The sequence below is a fragment of the Neolamprologus multifasciatus genome, chromosome 20 (assembly GCF_963576455.1).
Source record: "Neolamprologus multifasciatus chromosome 20, fNeoMul1.2, whole genome shotgun sequence".
Taxonomy (NCBI): domain Eukaryota; kingdom Metazoa; phylum Chordata; class Actinopteri; order Cichliformes; family Cichlidae; genus Neolamprologus; species Neolamprologus multifasciatus.
The window spans coordinates 5,258,475-5,279,414 of record NC_140458.1 but is presented as its reverse complement, the minus strand read 5'-3'; the positions used below and the strand labels follow the sequence as shown (position 1 = coordinate 5,279,414).

The following is a 20,940-nucleotide window of genomic DNA, read 5'->3' as shown; positions in this document are numbered from 1 at the left end:
AAAAATAAAAAGATAGTTACGGATCGGGACTCCCCAATCCTTACTGCGCATGTGCAAAGTCGGACCGTACAAATCGGGTCTACCCGATCCGTACCGCGCATGTGCAGATGTTTTCTTCTTCTTCTGTTCGTTTAATGGCAGTTTACTCCCCAGTGTACAAGGATACTGCCACCTGCTGACCGAGCAAATGAACCCTATTGTAAACTGAATTAGCGTCATTACAAACGTGTGTTAAATTTGATTTAGTGATAGTCGAGTGTGTTTATGCTTGTCTGTGTGGAGAGGATTGACTGGAATAGTGATGATGATGTCCGCTATCACTGTCAATTGTCAGTAAACACTTAATCTGGCTGCTGAATCTTCACGTGACACATTGCTAAGTCAATATAATTAAGTCTGTAATTAGGCGCCATTCTTCTTATTTTACGGCGCTTTTGTTCAATCAGGGAACGCTCTCTGTTGAGGAGAAAAGCATGAATTTGTTTGTATACGGATTATCCATTGTTTAAATGTCCCGGGCAGTCGAAAAGGAGGCAGAGCTGTTGAGAAATGCTAGGAGCTAACTGGGCGCTAACCGTATCATTCAAATATACTGAATGTCGCAATGTTGGCAAAGAGAGGAATGTGACGTAAGATTTGCGCATGCGGGGTACCGATCGGGTTTCCGGTACGGATCGGGTAGTGACAGAGCTGGGCTGCGCTATGAATTCTGGGACAGAGCTACTTCTTCTTCTTCTGGGTTTAACGGCAGCTGGCATCCTTGTACATGCAGTGCTGCCATCTTCTGTTTCAGTCTGTTATTACACGCTTAAATTCTACTACTTATTCCTGCGTCTTTTGTGATCTTACAAAGCTTCAAACGACGTGTCGACTATTAAATCAGTCGTAGACGATTTTGATAGTCGACGTAATTGTGACTAGTCGACTAATCGTGGCAGCCCTAATCTGTGATCTCTCTTTGCTTCTGTCTCTTTTCTCATTCCCCTCACATTCCAACCAGTCATGGCAGATTACTGCTGGTCCTTTCAGCCGGTCTCTTCCTGTTAAAAAGCAGTTCTTCCTCCCCACCATTCCCAAGTGCTTGATCATAGAGAATCGTCAGATTGTTGGCATTCTCTCTCTTCCTTACTTTACAATATTAAGAGCTTTAAGATGCCTGATGCTGTGAATTGGAGATATATAAATAAACAGACATTCAGTAACTTGTAGTGCATGATTGTGCATAATAACAGCTACAATTTAACCAAACACAACAGGAAATATATATATATATTTAGTGAGCAGTGCATCAGTTTTCAAACTCCAACAATATAAAATATAAAGTTCTGATAAATATTCCTGTAATTCACTTCTTAAATAAGACTTGCATAGTATGTTTAATTTTTAATTTACATGAATAAACCGAGGCTGCTCCTTTATTGATACTTGATACTAACAGACCCTGAGATGAGATTGAAATTCATTACATTTAAGCCAACACACACCACCCACTACTCTGTAATACAGACTTATCCTCTATAAAGTGGACCTCAGCATGCCTAAAATCTCTATTAATATCTGCACAAAACTCTCAGAGTTGGCCAGTCGCTCCACAGGCGTTGTCCTTGTGTCAGGTTGTGAGGCTGTAAATGATGCTGCAAAGAGGAGAGGAGGAAGCCGCCGCGCTGCTTTTTATCAGGATGGTGCGACAAGGTAATTAGGGAAACATCAGAGACTCGGGTCAAGAGGTCACTTTAATCTGCAGCTTTCAGGGAAGAAGATGCCTCATTGCGTCTCCCTCTCCTGCTCTCGCATACTTTGTATTCTCCACTGCGGCAGCACTTCCCACAAAATCCCCTGTCACATTGATCTTGATTGATTTTTCACACTCTGCTTGTTACAGTTATGGATTTATTTTAAGCATAACATTTGTTTTGAGATACGGTGCCAGACTTCAGCTATCACACCACCGTTTCCTTGTATCTACAGCTATATTTGTATGTGCACTGTTGCAGCGAAGTAATGATTAAACCGGGATGCAAGTGAGCGGCCCAGGTGCTTGTTTATAGATTTTTGACCATCGCAAAATTGGTCAAATTCAATATGCTCACATTGTTTTCATACAGAGCGCTGGAAAAAGGTTTAACACTCGTGATTTTTCTAACATAAATTAGCATCAGACAGCACTGAAATAAAGGATTTTGCAAATAAACTATTACATTGTGTGGGAGGGATTGTTATGATGATGCTGTGGGGGGTAAAGTAGGCTACTAACATTTATGTTTAATGGTGTGTAAACTTGATTTCCTCAACTCATCTTCTACCTTTGCCTTCCCCATTCTTTCTCTGCCTCCTGTAACTCATTTTTAAAACTATTTTCTTTATATTGCCCATCAACTGCAGCGCTTGCTCCCAAATGTTTTTTGTTCTTCTGATGTATCAACAGACTACCTAAACTACCTCCTCACCAACACCACCCACTATTTTCCAAATATGTCAGTTAGACTGATATTGTCCCACCATATTCACCACGCCATTTATTAATCATTGCTTGGTTGCTCTCATTAGATGTTTGTATAACTACCTTGGAGTGGGAAAAACCAGACATTTCAACCATCTGTCTGGTAGCCTTAGATATAAAAATATCACGCGACATTACTTTTACCCAAGTCACTACTTGAACAGTTTTCAACAATTTTAATTATCTGAGACGTTCATCTATTACTTACGTCTTTCTCTAAAATAAAAGTTGCAGCTTCAGCAGGCTGTGTGCAAAAACAGGGCCATCCAATAGCAGACTGACAAAAAAAGTTTTAACCATAAATTTGTGTTTTCTGGAGCAGTGATCCAGACTTATTTTGAAGTAACATGTATGCTGAAATTCATGGATTTGAATATATTTCAAATCTATGCTTCCGCTTGGTTGTCAAGTGTGTGTGTCCTGTGTTTCCTTTATTCTTGTCGATCTGTCCCTCCGACAAAAACATTTATCCCTTATATTTGGCAAACTATTTGAATTTATATTCTTGTAATCTTAGCTAATTGTTTGAGCTGTTTAGCTGTTACATTTAAATATTTAACATTTTTAGCAATTATTTTTATTATAATCACTCAGTTTAATACACAGTAATACGCATATATTATTCTTAGCTATTTCAACAGTTTATCTAACTTACTAAATCTGTTACTTTTAGCTAACTTACTGTTACTTATAGCTAATATTACTAAATTGATTTATTTGTTATTTAAAGCTAACTCACTAAATGTGTTACTTTCAGAGAGCTCACTAACTCTTGAAACTTTGAGCTAATTTTGTTACTTGTAGCTAACATACTAAATTCATGTGTTTTTTTAGCAAACTTACTGAAATTGTTACTTTTAGTAAATATTAGAATATTTATTCATTCAACATTTAATATGTTTTGCTAACTGCTGAAAAATGGCTGATTTATTAACTTCACACATTTAAAAGTTTCTACACATTTCTAAATATTTAAAACTATATCTTAAAATTTTGTGATAGCTTTTGGTTACAATTTGGTTTATTCTTCAGTCTTAGCTAACTTGAATGCTTGAATTACTTTTACCTTAGCGAAAACTAGTTGTAAATGTTTCTAAAAAGAAAGCTAAAGATGAATAACAGTTTAAGGAATAGATAATTCTCCCAGTGGTTAGTAAATGATGCAAATGATGTCAATAATTTCTTTGCTAATAGCGAGGCAAAATGAATCAGAGAATCTCCCATAACTAAATAATTTGGGGGATTGTTTCTTCATGTGGAGGTGAAGGCATGAAAATGGAATATCTTATGAAAGTGAAATACCAATTCAAGACCTGAATGCTCAGAATAACTTCTTATATCACCTGCACTGCCGTTCCAGCTAAGACCTAACAACATGCATCCCTGCTCTGTTTCATTATTGATAGGCAATATTGACCTGTTTGTCTCTCTTAACTGATGAGAATGATTTACTTTCCTGTTTGTCCTCGCTGAGCTGTGAGAAGAATCTAGATACAGACCCAATGAAAGCATACAGGTTTATTCTCAGTAACCCCCAGCATCGAGGACAATCTTTCACCATTGATGCAGCAGGTATGTATACAAAAACACATAAAGACAAATTTATTAGACTACCACTGAATCTAAGGTTTATACCACAGCTGTCCTAAATTATTGGTAATTACCAAAATAATGTTTAGTGTTGCTGTAATGATTAATCCACCAGTAGGAACAAACTCTTTTATCAAAAGAAAGTTTTTAATGATAGAATATAATTGTTTTGGTCCATGAATTTTAAAATTTACTTGTTTACTAAAAAGCTGAAAAAGGCACATTATTACCTTTTGATTAAGATGCCAAATTACAGTCATTTATTTGGCTCCCTGAACAGAAAAAAAAATAGTTTTAACGGTTGAATACACTTGATTAATTTTTGACTTTTCAGAGAAGTCCAGCGTCAGCTCAAATTTGGATATAAAAACGTGACATCTTTACTTTTAAACACATTTCTGGCAGCTTTCTAAAATATTTGTGTTTTGCTTTAGTTTGTTTTATGACAGGCAGTCACATAAATTTCTTAAGCACTGAATTCCATTAAACTAACAGCTTGTTGGGGTCTTTTGGTGGCTCTGTGAGTCTGAGACGTCATAATACAGGGTCAGTGAGGTCAGTTTATATTTTATCATAAGTCATCTGGTATCAGTTTTAGTATGTACATGAACTGGGAAATTATGAACGATAAAGTTTCCAAAATGAACATTTATCTTTACCTTTTTACATTTCAGCATTTATCATATTGTGACCCTCTATTTTTATAAATGTCCCTTTGAATGGGCTTAAATCCCAGTTTCAGAATCCGTACCTAATTGAACATGTTTTATTTGTGCAACCCGACATAATTTTTTTTGGATCTCTTCATTAAAAGATTTTTATTTTGTGGCCTAAATCAAATTTGCATCGTTAGTGCTCAAATTTAGCCTTGGGACGGATACAACTATTTCATCCCAGAGCAGAAAAGAACAGCATTCGTGAACCTTTCATTAAAAAAGTAACCGTTTGAGTGCAACTCGCGGTAGTTGAGGTTTATTTTTAACTTTGGTTTGCCAGTTTGTTTTTACCTCAGGGGCTGGTTTGTTCATATTGAATTTGAAAAAAACATATTTTAATATATCTTTGAGCCTTGCACTGTGAACTCCAGTGGATTCTGAATGCAGGGCTTTTAGTTGTAATAGTAGAGTATCCTCTGCTGGAAATACTATATAACAGGAAGCAGTTTGTTGGTCCCTACTGATCTGAATACCATGCCCCATGCTGACAAGCTATACATAATTAGTTCTGCCTAACGGACAAGCCCTTGTAAAATCCATTCACCAGAGCGCTGTGATATAATGGACCAAATGTTTTAAGATCCTGTCTTGATGCGCTTGCAGAGCCCATGCTATATCTGTAAGAGGACAGATGGCCATCCCTGTTGGTGTGATTCTCCACAGCTTCTCCAAACTAATACACCCGGCATATGGACATGCAGCACAGGGTGGGGGACTGGCACCGGGCCCTTGGGACAGCACGCTGACAGGACAGGGGACAGTTTCTAAAATGCTGGTTCCCAGCCACCAGATACACTCAAGACCCAAAGCCCTTAGCAGGCATATTTCACTTACATAAATGTTCCTGCGTCTCAGGGAAATGAACCCGCAGGTGCCCGCTGGCGGGCTTCATCCAGCACCAGAGATTAGGTCACGGCTTTCATGAAGCAGGGGGCAGTGGTGCTGGTGACAGTCTGCCATGGGCCATTAAGATGAGGGCAGAAGAGCAGTTTATCCTCATTTAGGATAACCTTGGTTGAAAGGTATCAGGATAATTTCCTTGCGTGTTATCTCTATTCTCCTATCAGAGTGTTCTTGAGCTCTCCTTCTGCTCTCGCCACACTATCCCCCTCCCCCCCCAACCCACCCACCCACCCACCACCACATTTCTGGACCGATCCCAGCTAAAGGGATTAATGGCCTTCTGAAGGAATATCACAGGATATAACAAAACCTACTACCAGAATGAATTCATTTCACAGCTGCCACATCGATGCAGTCCACCTTCAGCTGGGAGGAAATCAATCTGTATGATGCCAATCACAGGGAAAAAGCACCTCTGTGTAGAGATTCTTTGCTTGTCTCGAGGTATTTACACATGTCAGAGCAGGGCTGAAATAGCAGTGAGTGGCAGAAAAAGAAATGGCAGCCGCACAGACTCTATACTGCCATCATGTGGCGAAAGGTGGCACATTGAAAGTCTCAACTGCAAGCTGGCTCCACAGTTTAAATCAGCTTTAAAGGAAAAATTCACATTACCATTACGAAGGTGCAAACGTGTTGTTTCAACCACCGGGTTGCTTTACACAGTGACAGCATAAATAAACTAAGAAGAAGCTAAAATGAACGCGTTCTGTACCCAGTAAAAATGTTTACTTTGTCACAATCTTTAAATCTATCAGCTGATGAAGGCTGCGAGGGTCTGGGCTTTCCTCAACTATAGAGTGGAGCCTCCTTTCATAAAAGAGCCATTTGAGGTCATTCAGCCATCTGAGCAGCATCAGAACAGAGAGATTACATCTCTTGGCTGGCTAAGGAACTCCTCAGTGTCTCCCCAGAAGAGCTGAGGAGGTGGCTGGGGTGAGGGAGGTCTGGGCATCTTTGCTCAAACTGCTGCCAAGACCAGGATAACTGACAGAAAATGGATAGATGCAGCTGTCAGCAAGTCACCCTGGTATTTGTAGGAGTGATCCCTGCTGGGCCGTGCCTAATATGGAGCACAGAATTTAATCCACTGCATTTTTTTACTACTAACATCCATCCTCCACTTTCTTCCACTTATACAATTCAGGACACCCTAGATAGGCAGGGCTAACACAGAAAGACAGTCCCTCTGAGTTTGAACCCAAGACCTTCTTACTGTGAGGCAGTGGTCTTAAACCACTGTGCTGTCCTGTGGCAGAGCTCGAAAATTTTACATGGGTGGAGGAGGAGGGGCGAGAGGTCTGGGTAGGGTAGCGCAGGGTAGCGTGAAGTATGTGAAAATCCCCTATATGCAAATTAAGTCAACAAAATATCCACAAAACTGTTTATTGTATCTTTTCTTCTAAGAAAACAGACAATTTTTTAGGTTTAGACAACTGGTATTTTAAAGCATTTTAAGGACATAAAAGTTGGGGGGGGCAGCTGGGGGGGGGGGAAGAGAGGCTCTAAAGCAGTTGCCCCTTGCCCCCGTAGATCCGCCCCTGGTGCTGTCCTGTATTGAATATTATCTTGAAGTCTGGGTTGCATGTGATTCACGCTGACCCTACTTAAAGTGCTTTCACGTAGGGTCTGATGAGATGTTTCTCACCGTTACAATATCGCCTGGTCAGCAATGTTCTGGGGAAAATATACCTCGGGATGTTAATCACAAGTGAACATTGGCTGCAGATTGATTTACTTGAACAGAGCTCTGATGAGTCAGTGAATCCACCTGACTATCAGCTGAGCACCGCTACAACGGGACGGTACAACTCATGGAAATCTGACCTTTTGCACGTAGTTAACAAGCTCAGTGTTGCTAACCTGCTTTAGCTTGATTGACGGCCTTGAAACAGGATCCGAAACATTTCTTCAATTTACACGTGGACCCTGACAAATGCCTGTTGTCAGTAATTCTATTAATGATTATTCATCAGTCGACTCCCTTATCACCCACCAGGTCACTGGCAATCCACGATAACGGTTGAGTTTTATTTTGCAATGTTCAGAAACTATGAGATAAACATTCAAAACAAGTTTTTTTCTTTAGCGTTACAGTTTTTCGGTTTAATGCTTTTCCATTTGGTTGCTACATTCAAAACAACATTTAACCCTAATTGTAGAAGGGCTGCCAAGAACTTAGTTTAAACATCATGCATTTACAGTGTTGGGGAGTAACGGAATACATGTACCGCCGTTACGTATTTACAATACAAAATATGAGTAACTGTATTCAGTTACAGTTACCATTTAAAAAGGTGGTATTTAGAATACAGTTACTTTGTTGAAATAAATGGATTACACGGCGGTACTTCCCTGTTTCATATTGTGGCGGGTCAGGACTGTTTGGGTTTTGTTTGACAGCTACGTTCTGTTGTTCCAGGTGGCAGCGTTACGGTTGCCATGGTTACAGGGCGACGCTCTCTCTCTGCGCGTTTCCTGGGTGAGAGAGGCCTTTTTGTTGTTGTTGTGCTAAGCTAATAGGCAGAATGCTACAGGTATAGCTCTAAAGAATGTAGCATCATAGGCAGTGTAGTCCGTGCTGCAGGGAGAATGGACTGCCATACATGTTATGTGTCTGTGAGCGAGGGAGGGAGAAAAAGGAAAAGTACGAGCTGTCATGAGCAAAAACGGGAGCTGGAAGCATGTAAATATAATAACCACTGCAGCCAAGAAGAGTGCCTGACGAGCCCAGTTGTAAGTAAGCTATTAAGACTCGACTGTACACCGTGTTCGTGTTTTCCTCCAAAAACAATAAGTTCCGTTGGAGCAGCCTTTCAATGCCTCTCTCTGTCTCTCGCTAGCAAAGTTGACACGGAACCCACCGTATTAGCCAGAGGTCCCTTTACTACGGTTCGGAGCCGCGGACCTTCAGTAGCAGTAATAAATCACAGCAATAGTACATTCATGTAGTTGTAAAGAGCATGATAATATATTAAGTAATCCAAAGTATTCAGAATACGTTACTCTCATTGAGTAACGTAACGGAATACGTTACAGAATACATTTTGGGGCATGTATTCTGTATTCTGTAATGGAATACATTTTAAAAGTAACCTTCCCAACACTGTGCATTTATTAAACTTTAAAACTGCACATTTTTTTACAGGGGATTCCTTTGAACTTAAATAACTGGAGAAAAATGTTTTAAATAAGATTTTTTAGTTGTATGAAGTTGTCCGATAGGTTGGCTCAGAATAGCCGCTGTTTTTGACTGAAAGGTTCATTTCACAAAGTACAGTCCGTATCAACTGACACTTTGGTCACATCCCACCCAAAGTGGATTACCTGAGACTCTGATATCCAGACAGGCAGATGAAGGCAACCATTAACAATCCTACAGAATTATCTACGGAAACCTTTTACATCTCATAAATACCTTTATTTTCCCCCTCCAGTATGACCCAGTGGACAGAGTGCTTCATTGTCACAAGAACAGGAAATCTTTAATAACAATCTTTAATTTTAACAGTTAATTGGCTTTTTAAAATGGTCATTTGATCTTACTTATTACTTTAAAATGCTATAACAAACGGAAACAAATACGCAATAAAAAAAAAAAAAAGTTAAATATACCTTTACAAAGCAGTGAGTGTCTAAGGTGTTTTTTTACAACACCGCTGTAAAACAGGTGTGTTGATTATTGGCAAGATGAAACAGTTTAGTTTTTATTTATTTTGTCTGTCTTGTTTTAATAACTGCAGAAATATATTGGCTTTGGGTGCGTGACATTACATTAGTGATTCAGATCACACTAGTACCCATTTTAGGAATGAATTTAGATAGGGTTCCCATTTTGAAAATTGACCACTCCATTTCTATCTTTGACTTCCTGCTGCCCTCATTTGCTACACGTTACAGTCGGCCGGCCGTGGGGCGTCTGGTGGAATTGCAAGCATCACGTTGGCTGGCTTTATCAGAGCCAACATGGCCAGTGTGGACCCAGTCCTTCAAACAATGACTCAAAGAAAAACAGCTTCCGATTTGAGATTTTTATTATTTGGAAAAATTAAGTCTCAAAAATTCAACTTACATTTGAATAACAACTGCACGCAAATTCAAACTGAGGTGTAATATATGGCATAATAATGCTTAACATCTGTCATAATGTTTTGCTTACGACGAGAACTCCAAAGCAGCAGCGAGGAATCCGTAATCATTAAAGTCGACAGGTTCAAGTAAGACATGTAATTACAGCTCGTTAGTCCTTTAAGTTAAAAGCAATTCAAAAGAGGGGAAAATAAGAAAAGTTTAAAGAGAGGCTGAGCAATTATTTATCAACAGGAAACGTTCCATATCGAGCAAAGCGATATCAAAACTACAACAAAACGGCTGTGCATCGTTAAACTTAAATAGATACAGAAAATATTTAACAAGCACATTTACAAAGCATTTTAACACTGATGAAAAAAAGCTGATGGCAAACAAAAAAGAAAAAAAAAACTGCACCAAAGAATCACAAGTTTTAAAATATTTAAGAAAAAGAGAAAAGGATGGCAACCAAAAGCACATTCTCACAATTAACACTATAAAAACCAAACTGGATTTTCAATAAACAGATTTGGCCAAATTCACTCGATTACTTCAAATTAAAAAAAAGCACGTACTCAAGTTTTGTGTTTTTGAGATTTCTTCCAGTTATACAGAAGGTAACAAGATGTACCTTAATCCACTTGTCTACAACCAGAATCTACGCTAAGCGACGTCACTGTGCGACACTGAAGAAAATGTTAAATATAGGAAGAGGTGATAATTCAGGCTTTCAGAGACTCTGAAACTGCAGGCAAACCTCATAGCAAGAGGTGGGAAACTACACAGCAAACCCATCAAGTACACTTTCTGTGAACTACAGTATGCAAAGACTATGTACAACATCGAGGCTGCAGCCCGTCGGCATTTAAAAGTTAGTTGGCTCAGTTACAGTTCATAAATATTTGAACTTCAAAGACTAGCAACTACATTTCCTAAAATAAACTACCTAATCCAAATTCCTGGTTTTTTGTGGAAAGAAAAAATAATTACATACTTTTTTTTAACCCTTTCAAAAACTACTTTACACCACATGTCCAGTGTGTGCCTTCTCACCCACCTTGCTGACTTTCTCATCATGCTGGGACATGTTTGGATACACATCACATTACCAGGAGTATATTTGTCGTTAAGAGGTGGCACTACATTAGAGGAAAAGTCAAGGTGCATACAAGTTTATCTGTTGGACACCGCACAGTCGTTGGGTTGGATTGTGGAACAAGATCAACAAAGAGGCTGTTGGTCTGTGCACGCGTGAGAGGACGCATGCAGAGAAATCTTGGTGCAATCGGGAAATCTGGTACTCAAATCAAGGCTGGGTTGTGATACCGACAAGTACCACTTCTCATCCTTTCACACATAAGTATCCAGGTCTTCCAGCTTGCTTTTCTGGACAGTTTGTTGGAGTTTCTCAGTCTCTGGTGTATGTGTGCGCGTTTTGTTTTTCTCAGTGTTTTTTTCAGGTGCTGCGTGCGCTTGTCCATTTGGTGTTGTGATGGTTGTGGCTCTGTATTTATATGCCCGAGTGTCTGCCTCTAGATGTGCGTTATTCTGTGTGTACCAGTGTATCTGAAACTGCACCTACTGCGCCGTGATGTGAGACAGACTATAGGAAAGCACTTGGGTTTGCTCGTGGATCCTTCTGGTTTCTGTAGCGCACAGCAAGCCACACTCCCAGGATCTGTTAACAGACGATTTACATGTAAGAGAACAGCATTAAAAAGGCCCTTAGAAGTTATTTTTCTCACCAAAGCTAAACCACAACTCACCACAAATGTGCTCATCATGTAACACAAAAAGGAAGGACAACAGTGAAGTGAAAATACTGGACAAACTTGAACAAACTGACAGCGTCATTTGCAGCCAGTCTGTGCAGGAGGGAGCAAATGTGTAGCAATCATGAGTCATTTTTATTTAAAAGAGAAAAAAAAAAAAAAAAAAGTGAAGCTGTCTGTGAAACAGTCGCAGCTTTTAATCTGTTAGTAGGGCAGCTGTGGCTCAGGTGGTAGAGCAAATAATCAGGTCGTCAGCGGTTCGATCCCCATCCCCCCCAAGTCCATCCTCGGGCAGGACACTGACACCTGAATTTCCCCTCATTCATTTACCGAGTACTTAGGCATGCAGGGTGTATGAATGTGTGCTTAGCACCAGCAAATTCTTCCCTTTAGTGTTACTGATACTTTGTAACAACAAAGGTTGGAGTTACAGGAACAATTTTAAGAGGTGGAGGTATGTGCAGAGAGAAGAGGAATGTAAGGGAGTAGAAGTGAGAAGGAGACAGAGGTTTAGATGCAAGGATGCAAAGGTAGATGAATTTAAATACCTGGGATCAACCAGCTAAAGCAACAGACAGAGCATGTGAGAGGTGATGGAAAGTGCTGGCAGGGTGGAGAGCAGTGTCAGGATCGATTAATGACAGAAGGACTGAAAGAAATAATAAGCATATCAGAGAGACAGCTCAGGTTGTTGAGCAGTTTTACAGACAAAGCTAGAGAGGCAAGGCTTAGATGGTTTGGACATGTGCATTGGCGAGATGGCATCCTTAGACCATTATATCAGCTAAGTATGGAGCAGCCACAGCAGGAGAAAGACAGGTTAGAGAAGATTCATGGATGTAGTGAAGGAGGACACGCACAGGATCGATGAAGAAGATGTGAGGAATAGAGCGAGACGAAGGCAGAAAAAAAGTCTGACTCATTATGGTTTAGGCATTAAAATGACTTAAGGTTACACAATAAAACTACTGTTAACTTTCAAATACAGTGGTTGCTACTTTGCCCAAGGCTGTATTTATTGGTTTGCCACAATGACACGTCTCCCTGAAGAGTCTCATGAACACTCATGCTGCTCACTCTAATTACACTTATTACCACACATTACTTAAAAACAGTCATGAAACACGACTATTTCATGGTTTGGCATGAGAGCCATCTGGTAAACCTTCAGCACAGTCCACTAGAGTGGAGACTGCATAAAATGAATTTCAAAGACTGCATATTTATATTTGGTCAGGACATCGGTAACAACTCCAACACTGTATAAATCAGCTTTATTCCAACAGAGCCCAAAAATGTTCAGTTTTCCTTAGAACACCAAGGAAATGAGAAAATAACAGTTCTGAAAGTGGGTCTTTAGAGCAGAATATCAGAATTTTACAATATGAAAATATATATATGTGTTATATTATATGTGTGTGTCATCATGAAACAGCACATGGAATACATGCTTAGACTGTTCATTAGTGAAAACGGTGAATTACACAGAAAAAAAAAGCACATTCACCCACTACTTTTAGATACACCTGTTCATTAACCCAATCATCTAATCAGCCAATCACATGACAGTAAGTCAATACATTTAGACACATAGGTGTTGTCAAGCCAACCTGATGAAGTCCATTTAAAGGATCAGATACAAACCTCAGTGAAGCTGAAAAAGAGCCCGACGCCTCCGAGGATCTTCAGAGCCTCTGTGGCATGATCCAGCATCTTCGTTCCACAGGGCACACATCTACCTTTCGTTGTGCATGGCTAGAGTGAAAGAGAAAGGCGTTCGGTCTTTTTGCACTATGACTCAGCGGGCTGTCAGCTAAGCCAGTATTAGCTACCAAAATCTATTCTGAGAATAACAGTAAGTGCCCTACTTTTTCCTAAAGGAAATGCTTATGTGATTTTTGCTTGAGGCTCATTGTGTAACTGGAAATACAGAAAAAAATCATTGATAGAGTGGGTAAAAACCAGAAATAAAATAGGGTTTATTTAGGCAACAACTGAAGAATGCACCTAAACCTTTCTAGTGGGTTTTTCCATGACTGTGTTTTTCTTTAGTTAATGAAAAAATGTGATATTTGAGGCTTACAGCACGACAGCTCCCCAAGTCCTGGTTAAACTGCTGCAGTTTGCCAGTGGTGTTGAAGAGCCCACAGCAGTTGAGTTGGGTCTCCAAGTCTTCCTTGGTCTTATTTTCCATGATTCCCCACGCAGAGTTCAAAAATGTCTCCTGGAAAATGTAAACATGACAAATAAAAGCCAAAGGCATTAAATGTATACATTTTATATGAATTTAGAAATGCAGATATGTTGGCAAAGCTTTTGAAATAGACATTATGTTGGCTCACCTGCTGCCCACGGTTCATTGCCAAGCAGGAACATGAAATTCCAAATTGGAAGAGGAAGACAATGAAGAGAATGACCATGTACTGAGAAGCAGGGGTCAAAGAAACAACGGCAGCAACAAACTCCACGTTTCAAACAACACAGTAATCATCTGTGAACTGGGAGGGATTTCATCCCTGATTTCTTAAACTGTATGTAAAAGATGGATGTAGCCACTGTGACGTCATCCAGCGGTTTGTAAGATCCTTTTTCCCATCTGCATCCTAGCTATGTGAAACCGGATCAGAGCATAGGATGGACATGACTGAGAAACATGGATACACTGCATGCTCTTATGGCAGTGATTTGTTAATTACACTGTAGCTCTGTTCCAACTCCAGAAATCGTACTTCATGTTGAATCAAATAAGACTTGGAACTGAAGCTCAAAGCCGAGCCCCAAAAAAAGCTGATCGGATTAAAAAGATCAGGGAAGTGTAGGGCCGTTTTCCCATCGAGTTTTATAAAACCATGCTGCCCATTAAGGCACTTCAGCACTGGCTTTACTTTCCAGGCTTAGTTCTCTAAACTATCTTGCTGCTCAGAGATGAGCTCTGTCCACTGTTGGGAAGTTTGAGGCCTTCGCTCCTCGACACACAGGTGAGGTAAAGATAAACTGTTACTAACAGGTTGTTTTACCTGAAGACAGAACTTGGGCCAAGAATTTGGGAGCTGTAATTCCAAATGAAGTTTCTTTACGCACAAACACTCCAGATCTGACACAACAAATAGTGGCATTAATGTGCCACTCCAGGCTTAAAAAGACTGGCTTTATAACCCAGTAGCAAATATTTAGTTTTGTTTAACAGAGTCTAAGAGAAGATCATTTGCCACTTTCCGTGTGTAGTTTTGTCTTTTAAAATTCTGCTGCTTCTGCTTGTTTAATGCCAATACCAACAATTTTTTATTCTCTCAACTTCAGGCAGAAGAATGAGTCACAGTAAACCTACATAAAGGCCCACTTATGCAGGAATAATAATTCTGTTGTACACTGTGATGCTGCCAGAAACTAAAAAACATTTTTGGTGATACAACCCAGCACCTACATAAACTACATCCAGTGTTAGGTCTGACGGGCACCGCAAACCTTGAGACGGTTCAAAAGTATGGAAGAGGACTGGATGTGACTTAGGAAGGACAAACATTTAAACCAAAAGATAAGTAATTTTTCCCAAATAACCCAGATCTACTGCGAACTTGTGCATCAACAAAGCTATAAAGGATACAAAGAAAAGCATGACTTGGTGGTGGTGCATAGCTCCGATCAGTCCTACAACAGCGATGAGCAGCAGGAAGACGCCCACCGCAATGACCCCTCCGATAATGTGGATGCTGGACACCAGACCATAGCCCTTCCCCCATGCCGCGACTCCGATCAGCAGCAGCCCGACCAGCTGAAGGGAGCAAAGGGAAAGAGGTTAACCACGGTCAGCTGAGGAAGAGTGCATCAGATGGATCACAGCTTATCACGAGGTCACAGCACTGTGGTTTGATTACTACAGACACAGCTCAGTCTGTAAAGAAGAGTTCTGTTTTGGAGTTCAAGTGTGAGAAAGAGGCCGACTAAAAACACGTTTAGTGTTAAATACCTCACACAGCTTGAGGACATGAAGCTGCTGGTCCAGGACAGTGTTTTATGTATTTAAAAATGTATTTTTTAAATCATCTGTAACCAATTCCAAACACAGTTATATTTTAGAGCTTTTTTTTATTATTCTTTCACTTCAACATTGCTGAAATGAAAAACAAAATCATCTATTTAAATTGAGCACAAGCTGGTCTGGTAAACAAATGTCTTCAGGGTTGAGCTGATATGTTTGCCGACTCTGACCCTATTGACTGATGTCTGCTTGGTCACATCAATTTTGTGACGGCGCATGAACTGTATGTCAAAGAGCTGAAAGACACGAAATCATTACATGATATGGTAAATGGCCTGCATTTGTATAGCGCTTTACTCAGTCCCTAAGGACCCCAAAGCGCTTTACACTACATTCAGTCATTCACCCATTCACACACACATTCACACACTGGCAATGGCAAGCTACATTGTAGCCACAGCTGCCCTGGGGCGCACTGACAGATAATGATAAAATGTGACTTCTGTATTTGTGGAACAAACAGGGAAATTAAAACATCATAAACTGAAGTCAACACTTCAACCTGCTCTTTCAGTTCAAAATACAAAAATATTGACTTACAATCATATGAGCTTTACGAAACTAGCAAAAACTCACCACTAAAATGTTGCATGAGTGATATTTTGGCAAAAAATAAACTACAAATTAAATTTAAAAAAAAAATAGGGATGCTCAGATCTGGTATTTGGTTGGGATACACGTCCAACGCGAACTCAAAAAGCTGGACTGAACGTCAGTGTTGATCCATTTAACCACACAACAGTGGGAAATACAAGTAGAGCTAATGTAACATGAAGGAAGCTAACAGCAAAGCAGCAGCAGTCTGCAAAACTTTATATAACTGAAAACTGTGGTCAAAGGTCGATGCTTTGCCCTTCCCCTCTCACGTTTACTTTTGCTCATTATATAATGTCTTTCTGGTTGAATGCAAGTTAGCAACACTTGCTGGAAAGCTTTTATTGCACTTACAGTAACATAAAACATTGTTGTCAACTCGAGATTTCACTGCTGCCTTCTGTCAGCTCTAGACATGAAGCGTGTACGTGTGTGTGTGAGAGTGAGGAGACTGTAAATAAATGCAGATGATGCTTGAATATACTTTTTTCTACTGTACTCTATAAATAATTAGTTGCTTAAAGTTGTTGAAGGCGTCATTTATTCTTCATCCCGACATTTCCCCAGTTGGGAATGGGTCGTTGTCAGGTGACCGAGTATAACCATGATCAAGCTGCATATTTTTTCCCGTTCTTGGGTTTCTTGAAAGGCGCTATACAAATCTATATTATTATTATTATTATTATTATTATATAGTTAAAGCAATGAGTCGCTGTTTAAAGAAATCTTTGCGTTTTCCTATTGACTTAAATTTTTTGTACTTTTTCCCCCCCCAATTAATGTGTTAATGTTTACTTTCTCTCTCTACTTACATCCATTTCAGAAGTAAATCATAATCACAGATCCTTCTGAAATTCTACACCATAATCTGACATGCACCTCAATAGAAACCCAAGTACAAGTCGATCGACGCAGTTTGGGACTATTTTGATTGATCTGTTCAGTTCCATCGAGTCCATCATCTATGCATTTCTGGCTTTTTTCCACAGGTATTGATTAATCATCGCCTCGATACAAGGATGTTAGTAAATTCCTGGATGGAGACTGCAGAATCCATCGCAACATGGAAACGTACCAAGAATGAAGAAAAACGGACAACCGTAGCATTTTGTTTCTACCGTGGCTGCCATCACACATAAAAACGTCATAAATGATACCAATGGCCACTTACACAGGTTATGTTATAGGTTCTATAAATAAATAAATAAGTAATAATAATAATAATAGTAATAATAAATAATAATAAATAAGTTCGTTTAAAGAAGCATCGCAGGTATCAAAGTGTTCATGTATTCATGCCACAGCTCGCTGACGCTTGTTCTGATTCGATCCTGATTTAAAAAAACAAAAAACAAACCATCAAACTCGTGACAGATGCAGTGACTCAGCCATCAACAGGACTGGTGGCATCACGTTCCAAAGCTTTCTGACTGGGCAGGTCGTGTCACAAGTATTTCACTGGGCACTGAGTCGACAGGGACAGCGAGCTCTCTGTCCTGGTGTGTCAGTAACAGCTATGCAAACACCAGCTTTACTCCTGTTTTCGCCAATGGCACACAGCACAGACGTTCGAGAGTTCAAAAGTTTATTTAGCTTTTTTTTTCTTTTGCTTGCTTTCTTGACTAGTTTATCGTTAGCTTCATTTATTTTTACACCTGGTAACCTCAGTTTTTTCATTTTTAAAGTAACCTCTGCCTGCTGTCTTTGGGCAAGGGGGAGGGTACACCACAGGCAGACAAACACATTCACACTTACTACGTATCCTAACCTTAAAAACATGCCTTTGGACGATGGGAGGAGCCAGATTACCAGGCGCAAACCGACACAGCGAGAAGAAACTCAGACGACAGGTACCCGCTAGCCGCTCGAGTCAAACTAGGACCTTCTTACTCTGCGGCAACCATTTCAACCACTGAAACCACCTAAAAATACTTTGGGTTACTTTCACTCATCATATTTGGTCAGAGAGACTTAATAGAAGGCAGAAGCTACTTCAAAGAAGGACAGCATTACCAAGCAGGGCTGCAGGTATTGATTATTTTAGTAATAAACTGTTCTATCAACTACTCAAAGTAATGGGATAACAAATACTTTAGCTTTACTGTAGATTTTCACTGTTTTACTGCAAGAAAAGTTCGCTTTACTTCACATCAAACAGGTGGCCAGATGAAGAACTCATGGCCACCTTTTCCCAGCAGTAGTTTTAATGGTGGTTAAAGGAAGAAGCTGAGTTCTCGGTCTTGGTAACAGCTCCACCTCTTTGCTGTGTGTAGACAGACTCTAGCGTCACGTTAAACTATGACTTCATCGACTTAATTGCTGCTGTTGTGTTATCAGCCCTTTTTGTTAAGAAAACCGAGGGCTGCTTGGGCTTAATGTTGTAATACAATATTATCATGCGTTCTCCTGAACCTGCCCACGCGAAGCTGGTGAATTCTAAGAAATCGTGCATTAAACAAAGCATCGAAGCAAAAATTTGCATTTTATTTTTACTCATAGGGAGAGACCCTGCAGCAGGTCTCTCCTTATGAGGCAAAATTAGTCTACTGCAAATACATTTGCTGATCAACTTAATCTTCTTAAAATATTTGATCCATTTTCATTATTTCACTTTACCAACAAATAACAATTCAGTACATTTATATTTGTGGATGCGTATTTTGTCACATGAATTACAAAGTAGGAAATCCATTTAGGCTGAGCTTGATGTTTTCTTGTACATAAAGGATGATTTACATTCTCCTCCTCACAGTGAGGAAGACAGATTATTAAATTTAACACTGGAATCAGTTCAGTACTCCATATTAGCAGACACCCAAAGCCGAGACATCAAACTGAAACTGGAAACTGCAGGATTGGTACATCCCTATTGATTACACAGAGTGACTGGAACAACAGAAACGACATCCTGCTTAAACCTACCGAGTTTTTGTACTGTTACAGTACTGTGCAAAAGTCTTGAACCAATTTTGCTAGTAAAATGGGATTTAGGTCCAGAGATTTATTGAAACATGTGCAAACATACATGTAAAATGAAGCAATAAAACTAACAGTCTGTGCTCTGTCCATATTTGCTATGACCACCTTTATTCTTCAGCACAGATCTTACGCAAGCTTAATGTAATTTGTTTAAGTAAACTTCAGGAAAGGTTCTCCAGGATTCTTAAAGGGCACTGAAAACTTTTGTTTGGATGTTGGCTGGCTTTTGTCATGGTCTGTGCCAAGATGATCCCACACTGCTGCAGTAATGTTTAGGTCTTGGCTCTGGCGAGACCAATCATTGGCAGCATGTCTGGGGCCATTGTTATGATGAAAAAGTTTTTGCCAGACTCTTTCCAGACAGTACTGCATCGTGGATCAAACTTTGTACTTTTAAGAGTTTTGATGAGATCTCCTACACCACACCACTGACTGACATGCAGCTCTTAACCATGACAGACCCTCCATCATGTTTTCCACATGGTGTAGGAGCTCACAGTTGTACCCCTTGATGATATTCAGCAAACAGTATATTCTTTTATTTCTAAAGAAAATTGATTTTTAAATACTTATTATATGCTGCAGTGTCCTCCACTTGCCCACTTTCCTCAAAATTTCCTTAAGGAGACACTGCACACCATACTGAGACATGCCAAGTTTTAGGCTCTCTGGGAATCACGTTATTTTTGTAAAAATACTAAAATGCTTTGTGCCTCTAACACCATGGAACATTTGGCATTTACTAGCAGAATGAGTGCTTAAAGAGACACTTTTTGTCTGTTATTTGTAGACGACATAGACTCTTCCTTTCAGGTTTATGCTTTAATAAATCATAGGTTTGTGTTAAGTGGCTAAACAGACACCACTGTATAGTAATCAGAAAGGAAATTAACATAGCGTATTATGCAAACAAAGCAAATTTCAGCCTGACAACGACCAGTCAAGTCTTATCTCTGGTGTTCTTCACATTTATAGTCTTTGAATGTAAGAAATGTAGCACTTTCTCAAAAGTGGTGATCTGGACTTTGTCAATGCAGGAAGTATGCGTTTGCAGATTTTCTGATAAGAGTTTATGCTAGCTGAACTGAAGACAACATGTTGACCATCACCACTCACATGACTGACACAAAGGACAAAGGCAGACGCGAGCTGATTATATTCTCCTAGCACACACCCAGGTGACTGACAGCAGAGCTCATGAAACCATAACAAGCTGAAACGTATTAGTTTCACATTTTAGGTCAGCTGGCCTTGCAGGTAACGGGATCTTTCATACGCATAATGGCGATAGCTAACAAGCTAGCCGCTACTTCTACTCAGCTAACCTACGCTACATCACATTACCACTGTGCTATGGTAATATCAGAATATTTTACATACCAATAACCATCTGTAGAATGAACAAAGAGGCATGCCAAACAAAAAGTTAAAACAGGTCAGTACATTTCTTCGCCAGTGTTTCGCTTTTTCATTCACAAGCTAGTTAGCTACAAGCTAATGTAACCAGCAGAGACTTAGCATCCATGTTACATACTCACCATGTAAACCACATTCAGGGAGCACAGGGCGTTTTTGGAACAGGTGAACCCGCCGCACACCATCTTCGAAACACTTCCTCCAGCTAAGCGAAAAAAAATACAAACAACCTGAACTAATATCCCTGCTAGCTCGCTCTGAGAAACAGCTGCGCTGATTACTGGGAACGAACAGCACCGAGGGCGGATGACGATGGTGCGTCACGTCAGGGCAGCGACTCACGTCATCGTGTAAAGTGCA

General features: G+C 39.9%; 1 protein-coding gene across 1 annotated transcript; it reads right to left on the bottom strand.

Moving 5' to 3' along the window:
- Window positions 1-9,725: 9,725 nt before the first annotated feature.
- Window positions 9,726-20,907, bottom strand: tspan31 (tetraspanin 31). The gene is made up of 6 exons (XM_085146437.1): window positions 20,703-20,907; window positions 15,157-15,324; window positions 13,895-13,975; window positions 13,636-13,776; window positions 13,197-13,307; window positions 9,726-11,458 (listed from the first exon to the last, which is right to left on the bottom strand). The coding sequence occupies exons 1-6, from the start codon at window positions 20,763-20,765 to the stop codon at window positions 11,384-11,386; spliced, it is 639 nt and encodes a 212-aa protein (XP_085002563.1). The 5' UTR covers window positions 20,766-20,907; the 3' UTR covers window positions 9,726-11,383.
- Window positions 20,908-20,940: the final 33 nt, after the last annotated feature.